The sequence below is a fragment of the Patella vulgata genome, chromosome 1 (genome assembly GCF_932274485.2).
Source record: "Patella vulgata chromosome 1, xgPatVulg1.2, whole genome shotgun sequence".
Lineage (NCBI taxonomy): Eukaryota > Metazoa > Mollusca > Gastropoda > Patellidae > Patella > Patella vulgata.
Genome location: NC_065879.2, coordinates 39,842,767 through 39,860,444, shown reverse-complemented (window position 1 = coordinate 39,860,444; position 17,678 = coordinate 39,842,767). Strand labels below are relative to the sequence as shown.

General features: G+C 32.6%; 1 protein-coding gene across 1 annotated transcript; it reads left to right on the top strand.

Moving 5' to 3' along the window:
- The first annotated feature begins 4,333 nt into the window (after positions 1-4,333).
- On the top strand, positions 4,334-11,210 carry LOC126813140 (barH-like 1 homeobox protein). The gene is made up of 3 exons (XM_050539132.2): positions 4,334-5,256; positions 9,955-10,183; positions 10,460-11,210. Exons 1-3 carry the CDS (start codon positions 4,830-4,832, stop codon positions 10,749-10,751), a joined length of 948 nt encoding a protein of 315 aa, XP_050395089.1. The 5' UTR covers positions 4,334-4,829; the 3' UTR covers positions 10,752-11,210.
- Positions 11,211-17,678: the final 6,468 nt, after the last annotated feature.

Genomic DNA, 17,678 nt, shown 5'->3' with positions numbered 1-17,678 from the left:
AATTTATTCAGCATTCTATGACTGGCATTCTAAGATCACATTGGCGGAGTGAAATCAATAAAATGTAATGTGTACTTTTGAACTAATGTCCTTTTTTTATAAGACTTTTTATTGTGCCTGTTCTGAAATTTTATAATTGTTTTTGGGTTAGAGTAATGTGCGTGTGAGAGAGCTACCAACTTCCCCTCCGTCCCACGAGCTGATTTCAACAGAAACGTCAAAATACACTATATTATCTCTGGAAGCTATGTATCCCAAAAGAATTGATACATATAATGAAAAGTCCTCTAAAATCATGACAATTATTCTCGATTTCAGAAGCAGGTATTAGAGACGTATTACTATTTAGTCTTCGAATGTTTCAAATAAAAATAGAATTAATGAATGGGGTTTAGCGTCCTGCTTTTCTGTTTAAACAAGGCTAATAAAGACGGGCATATGCAGTGTGCTATGGGGAAAAGTTTGCATGGACAGCAACTGAATTTCAACTGTTAATGGTTATTTTACGTGCACGCCGAAGGTGTTTCTTCCCACCCGAACGACTAGACGATGTCCTCTGCCAGGCCCTCGTTTTGTGCCATTGACAAATGGGAACCACGTTGGAAAATTCGAATGAACACCGGGATCGAATACGGACCATTACCTCACCCACTGAGGTACAATAGTGTCTATAAGAAAAGAACTATGTACTATGCACATCGGCTAACAACTACAGGAGTTGATAATTTGGATTTGGGATCCACTAGATGGAATACACGTTTGGTAAAAGTGTAAATTAGCATTGTCATCTGTATTATGTATGAACTTTAAATTCAGATGTTAACAATATTTTTATGGAACAACCTTTATGAGAAAGGTGTGTATGCCAACAAAAGCATTACTTTCAATTCGATACTTGCGAGTTATCCCCCCATTGTATCATCTGTTATTGATATCGTGTGTAATTATTGATCATGTTTTCTTCTCTCATAATGTTGTTATATTTATATTCAATAGCCTGTATTAGTAACAAAGATGTATTTGATTAAAGAATATAATAATAATCATTTACATAATCCATATTATAATTTAGTGTACACGAATACGTGTGCATTCCCATTTATACTATATAATCAATTCTTCGTTTCGTTATTATATGTTCCATTACTTTATTTCGACTGTATAGATTCCTTAGATATGCCTATATTATTAATGTTTCGTTTCCCCCCCTTTTTTTTTATCATACTACGGCAACAAACAGTGCCTTTTGCGATGTAGCGGGTTTCACCGTCGAGAGCTGGTCACAATTATTCCGTTGGGCGCTTTTGTATTATTGACTGGCTTGAAATGGTAGATAACGCCAATAAGTGACTCGTTTGCTATGCCACTTAATGTGAAGAATCCTGCCAGAGATTCCATTTTCCGTTGACTAGAGGCCAGTCTAATAGCGGCTATATAAAATATACATGTATCTATTGATTGAGAAGCCAGTGACTGTTCCGCTGTAATTTTGATATTGTCTAAGAAAATGATATTGTCTAAGAAAATGATATTGTCAAAGAAAATTATATCGTCAAAGAAAATTATATCGTTCAGCCATAAATGTCCTCCCCTTTTTATAAAATCTGTCATGGGTGGCTTTTATCTGGTCACACTACTATTCCTAGTAATAAAACTAGCATATTATGATTTATCAATTTAATTAAGTTTAAGCATCTACATTTAAATGAAGAGCCTTGTGTCGCTTTCCTGGATAACAGTGTACATTTTATGGAAAATGGGCCACGAGGAGACGAATAAATTTAATGGTAAATTTGTTTGTTTTTTACGAATGGATGTAATATTTATAGGCGTAAATATGTGAAAATTTTACGTACATGATAAAATATTATTATCTGAAGAGCGATCGTTATATATGTAACTTCCGCCTATAAATAAACGAAAGGGCATCTCGACATTAGGTAATGTCGGAAAGAAACTATAAGCATATTTTACATGAAGAAAGTCATTTACAAACGTTTATTTTATGTCGTTATCCATATTGATATATTCAAGTGGGAATCACGGTGGCTCAGTGAGTAAGACTATGGCTCGCTAGCCCGGAGGTCCCATGTTCATTTGGATTTTCCGGCTAGGCCCCCCCCCCCCCCTTGTCAGTGGTGCAGGACATAGGCAAGGGACAACGTATAGTCGTTCGGACGGTACGAAATAGCGAGGTCGCTTGTACACACTGGTGTGTATGTAAAATATCCCTTGGCAGTTGGAATCCGATATAAGAGTAGGCCGTAGCGCCGCTGCTCGGGCAAACTTTCCTTCATAGCACAATGTATCGCGTATGACCGTCTTCTTTATCCCATTCAGAGCAAAACAGTGGGACGTATGTGTTGTCCTTATTGTATGAAACAACTCACGACTCCTTAGGTTTAGGTATGATCGGGTGGGATGTCAACAAATTGGTTAATTAGATTAAGGGATTATCACGTTGCTGAGTGTAATTAATATCAATTACGTTACGTCTAACGTTTATTCATATATCACACGTTATCTATTACGTTACATGATGGTGACACTATGTGTAACAGTTGGCTCTTACGTTTTAACACTACCTCAAGATGTCTCTTTTACAAATTATTACAATACAATCGATTGGAATGTTCCGTTAATATGTTTTGATATTTTACATTCGATTCTATTTTTCAGTGGAATTTCGAATACCTCGAAATATAAATCATTTACGCAATTTACATTATTGTTAAGGGGGGGCTAAAGGATTAAATGTTTGTTTCGAAAGATTACATTCCATTTGCTTTACTGTATCGAAACTGAGACGACCTTTTATTTATATTACAACCGATTAGTATCCTACAAAACAAAGCAAAACTTTAAATCCAATGCCATCGACTATGCCATTTTTGAAATAATCAAAAAACGATTACCATTATAAACCTTTATCTAACAGTTATTTCGGTTTACTGAAATAAAACCCACTACAGACTTCCAACTGTGATATCGGTTATTTTTATAAATTATATGAGATTTTAAGATCATTTACAAAATTATATTTTAGGTCTTCATTTCAATCTTTTATATTTTTTTTATTCCTTTTTGTAATATTTTTCAGGGTAACAACACACATAAAAAAACATATTATTAAAAGGTCATGCGTTCGTGACAACGTTAATTTTCAAAACCATAAAGCGACATCCAAAAAATTTAATGTTTTATGTGTTTTGTTATTTTCTTTTTTCTCGCGATTGACTTGCACACCGGACTACAAATATCTATTTGCTATGATTAATAGGTTTTCCTTAGAAATTATTGTTGGTGATTGTCTGAACAGCTCATTATGGTCTAATTAGTGCTCCATGTAATATTAAGACCATATGCTATAGTTTTATGCGATAGGGCAATAAACATTTCTATTTAATAAGGAATACCGCTAGGATGCAAAGTATTCTTTGATCTTGCCGCCGTTACCCACCGAGTACCGTTATTTTTTTGTCGTCAATTTATTCACTAGCATATGTCACTGTATTTTAACGACCAATAAATTGTTCTACCGCTGTTTCCCCATTGATGGATAGTTTAGAATATAGTTGGGTTTTAAAAAGACGGAAAACGAAATACAGTAATATTTTTAAAATTTAAAATGAATGACGCTTCAATGAAGTGTAAAATTTTAAGCCTGCAATAGTTCATTTTTTAACTAGAATACTTTATTATTATTAAATTCACACTTTAATATTTGTGTATTGATCGATGGTGTCAGTTTTAAAACCCAAATCAGGAATTTTATTACGACATTTAAAAACATTATGAATGTGGTCTATTGAACTAACAAGAAAAGTTTAAAAATTTTCGACTGTCCTTATGACATAAATACTATAATATAAAGGAATTTCTAAATTTCATTTTAATTGGCCTCAGTAAAGGCATTCTCATCGTGAAAAACGCTGGTGATTTAGAATATGCTCAAGTAACAGAATCATTTTACAACGAGAAGCGATTTACCCAAAAGAAATTGGTTTTGGTTAAATCCTATATTTTAAAAAAGAAGTAGCAACTCGCTTACGGTAATAGCGTAAAATTACAGTGTTGGCGAATTTTATTGTCTTAATTGCAATAATTTGAAGAAATCAACGATTCATTGTAGCCTGATAAATAAATCAAATGATAGTTATTACCGACATTTATTGACAATATGTCACCAACAAATACATTAACCAGCCAATCAACTCACCACTTTTGTCTCATTATTGATTCACGTCCCACCCACTTTACTTAATAGGGCGATTTTATTGGTTGTTTGCCTTGTTGACACCTTTCTGAATACACGATACACGCATAGGAGTAAAGGGGAGATGGATTTCACATCCACTTCGCGACTATTAAAAACACATGACATAGCATAGACGAGTAGACTGTACAAAAGGCGAACGACATACCTGTCAACTTCGCCATTCTGCCCGAATTGACCGTTTAATCCGCTTGTCGCTTTTAAAACGACTTGTAATCTATATTGAACGGACACAGCAGGCGAGTGTTACCTCTATTCCAAAACTCACCAGGGCCTTGAAGCGAGAAGTGGTGATAGGGGTCTGTTCCCTTTCATAAGTGCATTAGCAACAAAAGACGTCGGGGTGCATGAAGGTACAAAACGGGAGTCGAGAACCACGAGAAAGTCGATGAAGCAAGGAAGATCCGGACCACATACTGCTACATATTAAAGGACTGATTAACTTGTATGTGTAAATTAATAAGTGGGATCTTAATGGAAAATTGCATGTAATGTACTGAAGTCATTCGGTATTTTATGAAGTCTTTATAAAGAGGTCTAAATCTGAATAACTATGGATACAGTTGAACGAAAACGACCTCGATCTCCTGCAAACAATTCACCGACACCGTCATCAGATAGCGAGGATGAAAGAAACGAGAAAGTTTTAGAAAGAGAAAACGAGTGTAAGGAGAGATTACAATCCCCTCCGGAGAGAGACATGTCACCAAAACCTGTGAAATCAGGAGAAAATAGCCCAGTTATAGACTTAAGCAAACCGATCGCAAGTGTTAGACCAGGGCCAAAACCTTCTTTTCTTATAACAGACATTCTTAGTTCTACACATACAAATAGAAGCCGAATATTACCACATTTCGGTGATTACGAAAGACATGATAGTTACCCAAAAGCCCCTAGATCTCTCCACATATCTGACAGATCAGCGTTTGTACGGGAAAGATTCGCCCTTAATTCACCAGATAAAGATGGCAGTGATTTAGGTGAGTTGAACGATTATTTTTAGTTTCTTTAAAATTCTATTTTCTAGTAATGGGGGTTTGACGAAAAGCGAAAGTGTATGGTTATTTTAAGCCCAAAAAATAATATCCAGAATGGCAACTTTGGACAATATATTTTCTTTTTATCAAATATCATTTTTTAATATGACTGAAGTGAGATTCATTAGACTATGTTTCCAGCATTTCATTTTGATATTTTGAGAATTAATATAGAAATAAGGAGACATATGGAACCACCTTGACGAACACCTATATTTTAACAAACTTAATTTAACATCGAAAGGTTATAATAATTTTCACTTGGTGATATAATAAAATAAATTGGTAGGATAAAGACATTTTTTTCAAAATAATGAAATAAATAAGGACGGTTGTGAAGGTTTAAATCGGAAATAAAATAATTTGCAATATAGTAATATGTAAACAAATACATTTAATATAATGGTAATTAAACTTTACAACAAGTTAATCAGCCCCAATACTCTCAATCACGGAAGGGGAAATAAAATAATTTGCAATATAGTAATATGTAAACAAATACATTTAATATAATGGTAATTAAACTTTACAACAAGTTAATCAGCCCCAATACTCTCAATCACGGAAGGGGAAATGAGGCGACGAAGGGAATTTCTTGGTGTACTTCTTCAAAAGTTTTCCATATATTTGTGTCCAAATATTGCCTACAGGAACATATAAAATGAATAGTCAGTTTTTAAAATAGCCTTACTAAAGAACACGTAACTTTAGTTTTAATACTCTTACTTCATAACTATTATTTTGTGCTGAATATTTTCGAGATATATATTTGGATATATAACGAGGCTGCCACTTAATTTGGTAACCATTAAGTACTTTACAGCGTTTGATAGTAATTCTTTGGAATATGAGACTCAACACTTTTAATAGCTGTATCACATTTTATTCGTTTTTAAATACTGTGATTATGTATGCTTTATTATGATTTATGAGGTTATTCAATGTGCAAAGTTTACTGATATAGTAAGAATGCATACAATTATAGAAAGATAAATCATTTGAAATCTGTAGCATCTAAAAGGTAAATTATTGGCCTTGAACGCCCCATCACATTTGCCTTAAAGTTAAAGTGACGATTTTCTTAGTTTGTTTCATTTTAGCATCCCTTTCTCTGTTAGTGCTGAAATTAATTAACCTACAAGAAGAATAATTACCTAAAACTATGGAACCAGAAAAACTAAATGGCCTTTATATAATAACTACCATTTTTCGTCGCTGTTTTCATTGTATCTTTACGGGATGTTACTTTAAGTGTTTATCCGGACAATTTATTTATTGTACACCCTAACTACAAAACGAGACACACGATATTAAGAGAAGTTTAATAGCATATGAATGAGCCTAATTTATTATTAGCGGGCCTATAAATAATAAAATTGCTAAATCTTAAATCCACGTAGATCATAATATCACAAGATAATTACATGATAAATCTAATGCTAAAGCTCTATTGGAAAGGAAATATTTTTCTGGGTGTCTGCTTCTTCTTGTAGTGTATGATTGATAACGATAAAGTGATATTCAAGAGATTCGGAAATTCTAAAAAACATTCGGTTTAGATTAACAAAATATATCTCAGCATATTTTACCTTAATTTGTATTAAAACGTACACGTGTATATTGTCAATTTGTATTAAACGGTACATATATATTGTAAATTTGTATTAAAACATATATGAACATCATTAAATGGAAAACTTGTACGCATTAATATGTGATACTTTCTTTTTAAGATAAATATAAACAAGGTAAAACAACATATTAATTTTAAAAATAGTTTAGGTTATGAAAGAACATTTTAATTTAGCATTTCTCTTCACTGGAACAAAAGAATACTGTATAATATGTATTCCCTTTCAATGCAAAGTATTGCTTCCACTGGTGTTTTAAGAAATGTTTAGTACATACAAGTACAAGCATTCATTATTAATTTTTTAATCGATTTCAAGACGATCTTAATTAGTTTTAATTAATTAATTAGAAGTAATTGAAACATTTTATCTTCTATGCCGTCTTTATAGATATCCTAAACATGCAACGAAAATATAACTTAAGACATATGGCGTAGTATACTAATAGATTTATGGAGAGAAAAAAAAACGTATTCAAGTATTCATGTGGATATTCAATTTAAATTTGGAACTTCATGAATTATATAGTCATATCCTCATCTGTCGTTATAAAGAGCTTTGCTTCTTAGTTTCACATTTGTCTGCGATATCACGTCTGTGGAAGCAGACGTTAAAGCACCAGGTAGTAGTACATGTAGTAGTAGTTTCACGTTTCGGATTTTTTGTAATGTTTTGGTGTTTTGTAAGGCGGTTACTGCTATGCTGTATATCTGTATATTTGCTCTCATTTTCTTCACTGGAACAATTAATCTTTCTGAAAAAGATTATTTTTCAGTTAGTATTTTATTGTCTTTTCTGAATGGTCCACCCACAGTATTCTTGCGTTAACTGTCTGTTAACGTGTCCCGATTTAATATGGAGGTGTACATGTTTTTATACTGATCAATATACTAAATATTGAATATGTAAAACACGTTCGTATAAAATGTAAAATAAAGGACTTATTCTGTATAATACAAACATACTTTTGTTACACTAACATAGAAACGGATAACGATTTTAATATTTTCATAATACACATATATTTCGTACTATATTAGAAGATGTAATCTGACATTTTTGTGTACAATACAAATACGTAGAAATTGCCTTTGTCTTATTATTTTACAAATTCGCTGTTATGGATACTAACTATTGTAAAAGTACCTCAAGATCGTTCTTCTTTGTTTCGAATTCTGATTCTTTTATATGTATCCGCTTAGTTGTTAGAGATGACGAGTGTAGTGGACCATGCAGTGTAGGCCAAATATAACAAAAAAAGATATAAGGTCAATCTGGAAGGACATCATTCATCTCAGGGGTATTCCAAAAACGTACCCCGACTCATTCCTTCCCAAATAGTTTGAGAACTATAATACGAATGGTTATGTTATATATTTCACTAAAACCGGAGATCATTTATTTTTCCCAATTAAAGTATACCCCTTTAGTAACATTTTAATTTTTTTACGCTATGAAACATAAAATAGGACGTAAATAAATAGGTTTTCGAGCCACACCTCTGACTGATTTGAAAGGATAAAGATAGTTAAAATTAAATAGTTATATTATAGACGTCATTAAAGAAAAATTGAAAATTATATAAATCATAAGCACGTAAATCATTGCAATGAAATATAAGGAAATAGAGGCACACTGGGGTTATTAGATATGAATAATTTATTTTTAAATACATATCAAAAAATATATTATTTTAGGAATTCAATATTACAGCCGGATTAATTCATATATTCATGTCACCAATCAAATTTATCTGATTATCCATCAGTCTAATAAGAAATTCATGAAAAATTAAATTCTCCATTTTTTGTTCACCTTTTGTTTATTAATTAGATTTAGAACAAAAAATCTATGGTAATAGGGGGATATTATCTGTCAACTATAATGAATACAAAATACTGATAAAATCTACAATTAGAATCAGAAAGTCAACAGAAATTATAACAAAAGCATTTAATTAGCTATAAAAGAGCATCAAATTGAAGTAATTCCGCTGCAATTATGTCGCCAGTTGAGCTAGTATCTAATGAAGTCATCTCAACCATTTGTTAATTTTCTGTTCCGTTCGTCTGCCCCGGAGCGAAAACACATGTTCACTATTTTTATGAGTTTAAGACAATAACAAAATGAACGAATATCACACTAATAGGATAAGTCATGCTTTCACCTTTCATTACTAAACGGAGAATGAACCCGTTTTACTTTTTTCATGTTAATTCTTCTTATTGAAAAGGAAATTTATTAAAATCGATATTTTAAAACAACGTTAATACATTATAGAATATTGTTGTATAAATTGTAATTAAGCAATGCATCATTTATCTGTAGTTTTTTGGTGGGTTCTTTTATCTAAACCATTTGGTGGGGGGGGGGGTATTATCTTATTATATTATATGTTATTTATTATTTTAAATAACAATTCTAGTAGTGCTTAACTTATTGAAAATTATTTATTTACCCTTCGAAATAATTCGATTTGAAATAGATAGTTTAAAAATAAATCAACAAACAAACGGACTGAAATAATAATCCTTTTTCACTATTTTATGTAATTTTAAAAATGCGCTTAAGTATCCAAATAATGCTGTTCAGTTTATGAGGAAAACCATATTTAGAAAAAATTGTTTCTTTGAACTTTATATAAACATTTATTGATTTTCAATAAACGATTTTTACAAATATTATATGTTTGTGAAAACTTAAATGTATCTGTATTATTTTATTTAGAATAAGTAATAAAATGTGTTTGTGTTTCACAAAATCAATACAAAGAATATGGTACAGACCAGTAGCCTGTGTTAACATGAATATAAGCTAAAGTAGGGTATCTGTAAATACAATAATTTCAAAGGTGATTAAAACTGTTCGTGAATATGACAATTTAGCCTATATTATAATCTGCATATAAATGAAAGTATGGTACCATATCTGTAAATATTATATCTTCAAATGTGATTAAAACTTAGTTTACTTATGTTATTAAAAGTTTTCATTTGTTTTCTCCTTACAGATCAAAGTGATGACGAGGATGGCAAGATGAGAGGGGATGGTGATACCCCATTGCTACTCAAGGGTAAAAAACCCAGAAAGGCAAGAACAGCATTTACAGATCATCAGCTCAGTTCTCTGGAAAAGACATTTGAAAGACAGAAATATCTGAGTGTTCAAGATCGAATGGAATTGGCGGCAAAATTAAACCTGACAGACACCCAAGTTAAGACTTGGTATCAAAATAGAAGGTGGGTTTTTTTTGTCATTCAAAAGCAACCATGATGGAGGTGTTTTATGGACAATTTGTGGTTTTGTAATAATTTGTATATGATATTGAAGCCTGAATCATTAATGAAACGAAAGTTCTTTAGCAGATTTCAATGCTAGATGTTTGATTTCCCTAATATAATATGTATTATTATATTTTTACATGTCTATTTTTTATCATTAAAAAAGGTTAATAATATTATTCATTTTAGTCACGAAAACTATGTTTTTTAAAAGTCTCTTTCTTATTGTTTCAGAACCAAATGGAAGAGACAGACGGCTGTTGGTTTAGAATTGTTAGCAGAGGCGGGAAATTATGCAGCTGTACAACGCATGCTTCAGCAAAACCCATACTGGTTCAATTATCACCCTCAAGCTGCAAGTATTCTATCCAATGTGGACGCTTTCTACCTCCGCAATGGCGAAAACTCGTTTGCGCAGGTCCAGCGACCTCTTTTGCCCCGGATGTTTATCCACGGACTTCAACAGCACGTGAATTCACTTCCGGCCACGACCGGATCTTCTATATTTAGTGAACCAAGAAACTGAAGGTCTTGTTTTTGTTTACTTTTATAATGGCCCAACTGTGACAGTATATTATATACTTTAATTTATTTCAGATTTTAAAAATCAGTGCTTAATTAAAAGGAGAGTAAATACAATGACTTGATATATCGGTGTGTTATTACTGAAAGATTTGCAAGGATTTTTAATACGAAACTATGGCTTTGTTGAACTCTTAAAATCCTTACAACTTTATTTAACGTGAACAATTTTGCACTGCAAGTGACTGGTGTAATATAATTTTAATACGCACTATATTAAGTGGGTATATTTTGTGGATTCTTTTTCACGAACTTTATTAAGAAGACATTCTTTTTATATGGAGACTCTATTTCACCAATATAAGTATAAATATTACCATATGTGTTTTTGTCTTAAAGTGTTTTAAGTTATTTTATCAAATTATCGCTTTTTTTTTAAATTACGAATAATAAAAATTTACATACATGTATTTCCATATTAATTCTTTTCCTTAGCTTGGATCAAAATTCTTCACAGATCAAGCTGCCATGTACTACGTTTCACGTTAGTCAGTTACGTTTCTGACTCGATTGATATAAAGTAACTAAATGCTCAAATTGCGCAGACTGGTCACGTTATTCAGTTACCTTTCTAACCCGATCGAGATATACATGTCAAGTCAGATTGCACGGCATATATATTAAAATAAAATAATGTTCAAATAGAAATAAGCATAAATTAATCCACATCTGTGTGAAATTACATTAGCTTTGAAAGTGGATTATCAGTTACATATCTATTTGGAACCTAGTTTAGTGGGCACTCTAGGGAGAATGTCTCGGATCGAGAAGATATTTTTGATCGATTAAGGAAAACAGTTTCCAAATCACCTAGTTTACAGATTGATTTAATTAAATAATTAGAGGAGAGGGGGGGGGGGCTGTCTATCTTGCCAATTTTATTTTTTACTTTTCGTTATTCCCCTTTCTAGATTTTGTTACATTGCATCCGAATTACAAATGCTAACCTTAAGGAATGGATTGTTTTGGATATTATACATTAACAGTTCTTAATATATTTATAACATACTTAATCATTTCAAACTGTTCCTCATTTAAATATTCAAATTAAACGTGAATATGAGTAAGAAATTCATATAGAACTCAACAAATAATAGTGTCACTCAAACTAACAAAAAGCACAAGCACAGAAATCAATTATGCGAAATAAATTGGTTTATATTTCATAAACGATCCTTTAAAAATTTATTTTTACTTTACTAAATATTTGCCAGGAGTAATTTATCATCTTAACTTCAATTGGTTTCTGTGATAGCTGCTCCCTGCTTTAAATGGAGACCTTTTTTGGTTTTATTTGAAGTATGCATATGTGACTTAATAGTTAAAATATCTATAATCTCTATTGTCGCGTGTTTAATATTTTAATAAAAAATACAATAGGCAAACAGAATGAGTTTAATATGTATAGATCTTGAATATTTCTAACTGACAGATTAAGGTGATCCAGTAATGGGAAATCAATGACTCTAGTGCCATATGTTTTGTTCTTTTCAAATGTATGTATGTGAACCACTATCAGTTATTGGGAATTATACAGTTATACAGTGGTGTACGAGCAACTCTATGAATTGATATTAAAAAGCAAAATAAGTTGGACGAATAAATTATACACTTAATGAAAGTTTTTGACTCTCTTAAATGGTCACAGATGCTTAAGAGTTCTTGTGTGTTCTCAGAACAAGGTGACGCAAAATTTAATAGTTAAACTATACGATAAAGGTGAACTTAAAATTAAAAATACCGGCTTATTTTTTCTTGATTGCAATCCCAAAAATATTATGAATTTCATTTTGTATTGAAATTGGTTTGTATTTAAAGTGAATAGTTTCTACAAATCGAGCATATGTAACTTATATATCATTCAATCTACACCCGTAGCTTCCACAGAGTAACTAAATAATCACACTTTATTTCATCTAAATTGATTTTCAATAATAATCTTAAAAATAATAATTAAACCAGTGTACGCTTAAATGAATGTCGCCACTCCTGTGTAGACATTATTTTAGTTATAAAAACAAAGACAACACGGACATAATATTTATATTTAACTAAAACTCGAGAGGTTTCCACTTAATCACTATTATTTCACGATTACCGCATATTGATGGCAGCTCTATCGACATCATTTCAACATTAAATGATGAGGAAAACGACACTTACAACACATCATAACTACAAACAAACCGTGCTCTTTGATCATGTTAATCTCTCAAACTATTTCTCAACGATCTTGGTATATATCATTTATATCACGGTGGTAAGCAAGACGGGCGTATGCTTTAACCATCTTCAGATCGAACAATGCGACATTGATTTTTCTACCAATGAATTTCTTTGAATTGTAACGTTGACCTGTTCAGCTTGTTTGAAACAATACCAATGAGCACGCACATATTTTTAAAGGCTCAATATACTAATGAAGTGAACTCAAGAGATAATAATAGGAAAACAAAAAATGAATTGTGTATAGTGTCAAGATGTATTTGACAGTGGTACAGAGAAAGTGATAAATTCCATTGTTTTCAACCAACCCCCCTTCAAAAGACGCATTGTTCTGGCCCAATAGATACGAGATCATTAAGTGCTTTTTATTTACGTCCATTTTACGATACGTTGAGCACATACATGTATTATGTACATGCTAATATGGATAGAATACTATACAAGTTCCTGTTCATAACAAACGTACCTTTAAAGGGGAGTACAAGTAAGAATTTATGCTTTAGTTGTCGTTTAGACATCCTACTGTGCATTACGAAGAAAGATTTCCATATGCGGTTTCCGAGAAATAGTGGGGGGGGGGCGTGTTTGATTCTACATACAATATAAACACGTGACGTTAGGGCGTGTTTGACAGCTCTGCGTCTGAATCTTCCCCCTTTATGTGGGCCTACACAATGTTTTGTATAGAACTGTGCCATCTTGGAGTAATACATTATAGTCGAAAAAATAAATAGAAGATACGGATTCGAAACCATATCTATGAAAAACGGTCGATCCTGTATTAAAGGATCCATGGTCTAACACGAGGCGGTTAGCCCTTAACTGCAAAACTATGGATTGCTCAATCCTGGTTCTCAACAAGTTAGTTAATAACACTAAAAGTTTTTGTTGATGGTGATAAGATTAGATAAACTTAGAACCACATACTATACATAATATATATTCAGTGAGCATCTTTATAATTGTGACTGAGCTTATAAATCGACACTAGTGATTCATATTTGTATACAAAGACATTCATTCATGTTAAACAGCTTATAGAATACTGACCTATATAGGATTTCATTATTTAATATGTTATATATTATTATGTCAGGCAATATTACATGTAATCTTATAGTACTAAAAATCAATTTAACTCTATGTCGATTGGTGACGACACGCTTAGTCCCAACTTACCATTACATTTCAATTGGTGAATGACGGAAGGGTCTAGTAGCTGTGCAGCTTGATTTGTTAGGGTTGTACTATAGAAGTAGTAGGTCGTGGAAGATGGCGGGCTATCGACGATACTTCGGTAACCTATCTTAATGTATCTCATCCAATGCATCTCATTCAATGTATGCAGTCACCGTTTGGAAAAGTAGGTTGCCTCTAATGTAGGGTTGTCTCTAATATAGCCTGGGTGGAATATGGCCTCCAGATCCAGTGGAATGACGTTATACCTTGAAAGATTTGTCAAACATCAAGACATTTTTTTGATGAAAAGACTCAATTGATAGGTACTGAAAAATAATTCGCCCACTTTTAACAGTCTATGCTACTGTAATTTCTGTGGATGGTAAATCATGATATCTCCCGGCACTTCCACAAAATAAACGTATATGTAAAGATAACCGGGCATAAAATTAGCCAAAGCTTCGAATAAGGAAGTGGTTGTAGTTTCCGAAGCATCCCGATTAGGGTTGAATGTGGTTAGAATAAGCCAAGCGACGATAGTATACTCAAGCTACTAGAAGTTGGTAGGGTTCTATAAACCAAACTATTCAAATGAAGTGAAATGGGGTTTAACGTCCTACAGTTCTGCTCCGATTCAAACTACTACATGTACTTAGAAGGATATTGTAGTTTCCGCGCATTGTGCGACTGAGTAGACGGGGCTTGTGGTGTTAGTGGTCGAAATAAGGTTATTCATATGAAAAAGAGTGTGGTATCAAGTAGTCAAAGCTACTCACTGTATGCTTTCTTGGGCGTTTGGTTGCTACGGACATTGTAGTTTTAAAAAAGCGAAAGATACCGTGAAAGGACTGCCTGGTTACGAATCTCTGGAAATCTGCTGCGTTATGTCAGGTAGACCATTAGTATTCAAACCGTATCTGCGATACCACCCTCGCTGGTATTAAAGGTTAAGTCTCACGAACGGTACTCAAAAACTGTACCAACGTATTAATAAAGCATTTGATACCATAATTATAGGGAGTATTTGATTATTAATTCCCTCTATGATAATTAAACGTTGCCACATTTAGCAATACTGGTTTAATTCATTGTATATAGAGTATAAGAAATGTGATATGAGATGTATAATTATCAATTTAAGTATTTAATACGAAATATGAAACATGTTATTTGTATACACAGAATTTACCTCCTGTTAGTAACAAACGTGTTATTAGTATTATTCGTCAAACAATAATTTTAGACAATGTTAGTTTTCGACTAAGTGCTATTTAGTGATAAGTTGAATGTATATGAGATTTTAAAAAATATATATATTTAATGTGTACATTAATGTATAATTTAATAGAGTCTGTACCAAGGTACAGAATTTCCCACAGATCAGTTGACACCTAATACAATTTGCTATTTGGGGTCGTAATCTGTTGGCTGTATACACTAGTTTGGTGCAAAACTGTGGATTAACTAGACCGTGTGCTACATCTGATAATTTCTTATTTTATATACACTGCCTTGGGTTCACAACTGTCTTTTAATACATCATTTGACATAATCTTTTAAAATACTTATCTTGCAAAGCAGCATAGCTGGTATGGCTTACAAAATCATATCTCAGGGTATTTTTTAACTTTTGAGAAATCAAATAATCTTTCAATAGCGTTTTTCGAGGCACATGCCAAGCTTGTCTCTGCTTGGATCTCCTAGTTAGTACCTTGACCGGAAGAGTCCCACTTGGTTGAAATAACTACAACTATTGCAACTATATCAATTAACTATATTACTTCACTGACTGGGGCTAGACATAGGGATGCTGGTACAGTACTTTAAATGAGAGATTTTGTTGTTTAATACAGTGACTTATCCGTCGCGCTAATGTGTTTAAAACACCACATTCTAGCTATATAATTATAGGAAATCTGGTATGCAAAAGAGGCAGAAAGGCGGGAAACAAAAACTGTCCTTAATACCTTCTGTGAAGCTATGTCATTTTTTATTCAACTACGGAGCCTGGGTAAAGTATGATAAAAGTATTTTGAATATTCGATACAGTTCATGTCAGTTTGTGAAAGCGAGGAGGTTACGGTTGCTTAGGCAAGGTCATACGCCACAGACGCAAAATGTCTGGAGTAAGCCTATAATCAGCTCCGATGGTGTACTATATCTTAAGGGTATTTACGGTGTTTTGAACAAAAGACAAGTTCAGCTCGCTTATCGCTCTCGTTTACTGAAGGTAAATTCCGTGTGAATGCGCGAAGAGCTACTCTGAGCAGAATTAGAGCCCTAAATAGAGTATATCTGGGGTTTTGAGGTAGATACACTAGACGAAGGGGCGGGCCATAGATCAAATAGATAAGATCATCGTCGCCGTTACTGAAAAAAGCTGATATTTTTTCGAAATATTGAGCGATTAATTACCCTTTTCGTCATTGTTATAAGTGGAATATGTAGTGCAACCTGATGAGGCTATTAGTAGATTTATACAGCTGTTTTGTCGGTGTTTTGTTAAATATCTACTTACAATACCCACTAAGTGGATAATTATGACCCTTTACCTTAGTCACTCTACTAATATGACTTTTTTGATGTCAATATGTGGTGTTTTATAGGGTATATGTATATATCTTATGCAGCATGTACAGTGAAATATTCCCAATTTTGTGAACATTATGTTTTTTGTGTGATTCCTTTGTTGAGTTGATGGTGGGGGGTAGGTATTATCAACTAAATATGACATTTTTCTACATTTATCAATGCATATTTGTAAAAATAATTCACATTTATTGCACGAATTGGAATGTATGTGCGTACAATATTAGCCAGGGGTGGTATAAAATAGAATATTCATATTTATGTTAGTTCTGCAGCCAAAAATTAGATCTAATGACTTTATAAAGGGGTGTAATTTTTCTGCCCAGTTATGTATCCACGGTTTCTAAAACGTGTATTATGCATTACATGACGGACAGTGTTATTGACATTTTGAGATACCCTACATGTAACTTTTTCACCTTTTTTTAATGACGAAATCCAAGATATTAAGTAATTTGTTTGAGAATGGCTTGCACCTTTTCATTCATATTTTTGTATCGAATTCAAATACTGTCCAAATTAAGAAAGATTTATAAATTTAAGGTTAAGACGAACCTTTATTTTACCAAAGTGGCACACCTACTTAGAGTATCCCCACTTTAGCAGATATTCTTTGATTTTCTTTCAGGGTCATGGAAAGCAAATAAAATGTCTATACATGAATATTTTACCCTATATAGGTCTCAGGCCATCCAAAAGTCCCCTCAATTGTTGTTTCCTTTGTTTATAGTCGTTCATCCACTTTCCAGTTTTATCCCATTTGCATGGCGATATTTGTTGATCTAGAATAGGTGTTTAAAGTAGCTAAATCTCTAACTCAGTATCATCTTCTAAAATCTTCGACATTGAAAACACGAATTATTTGTCAATTTAAATC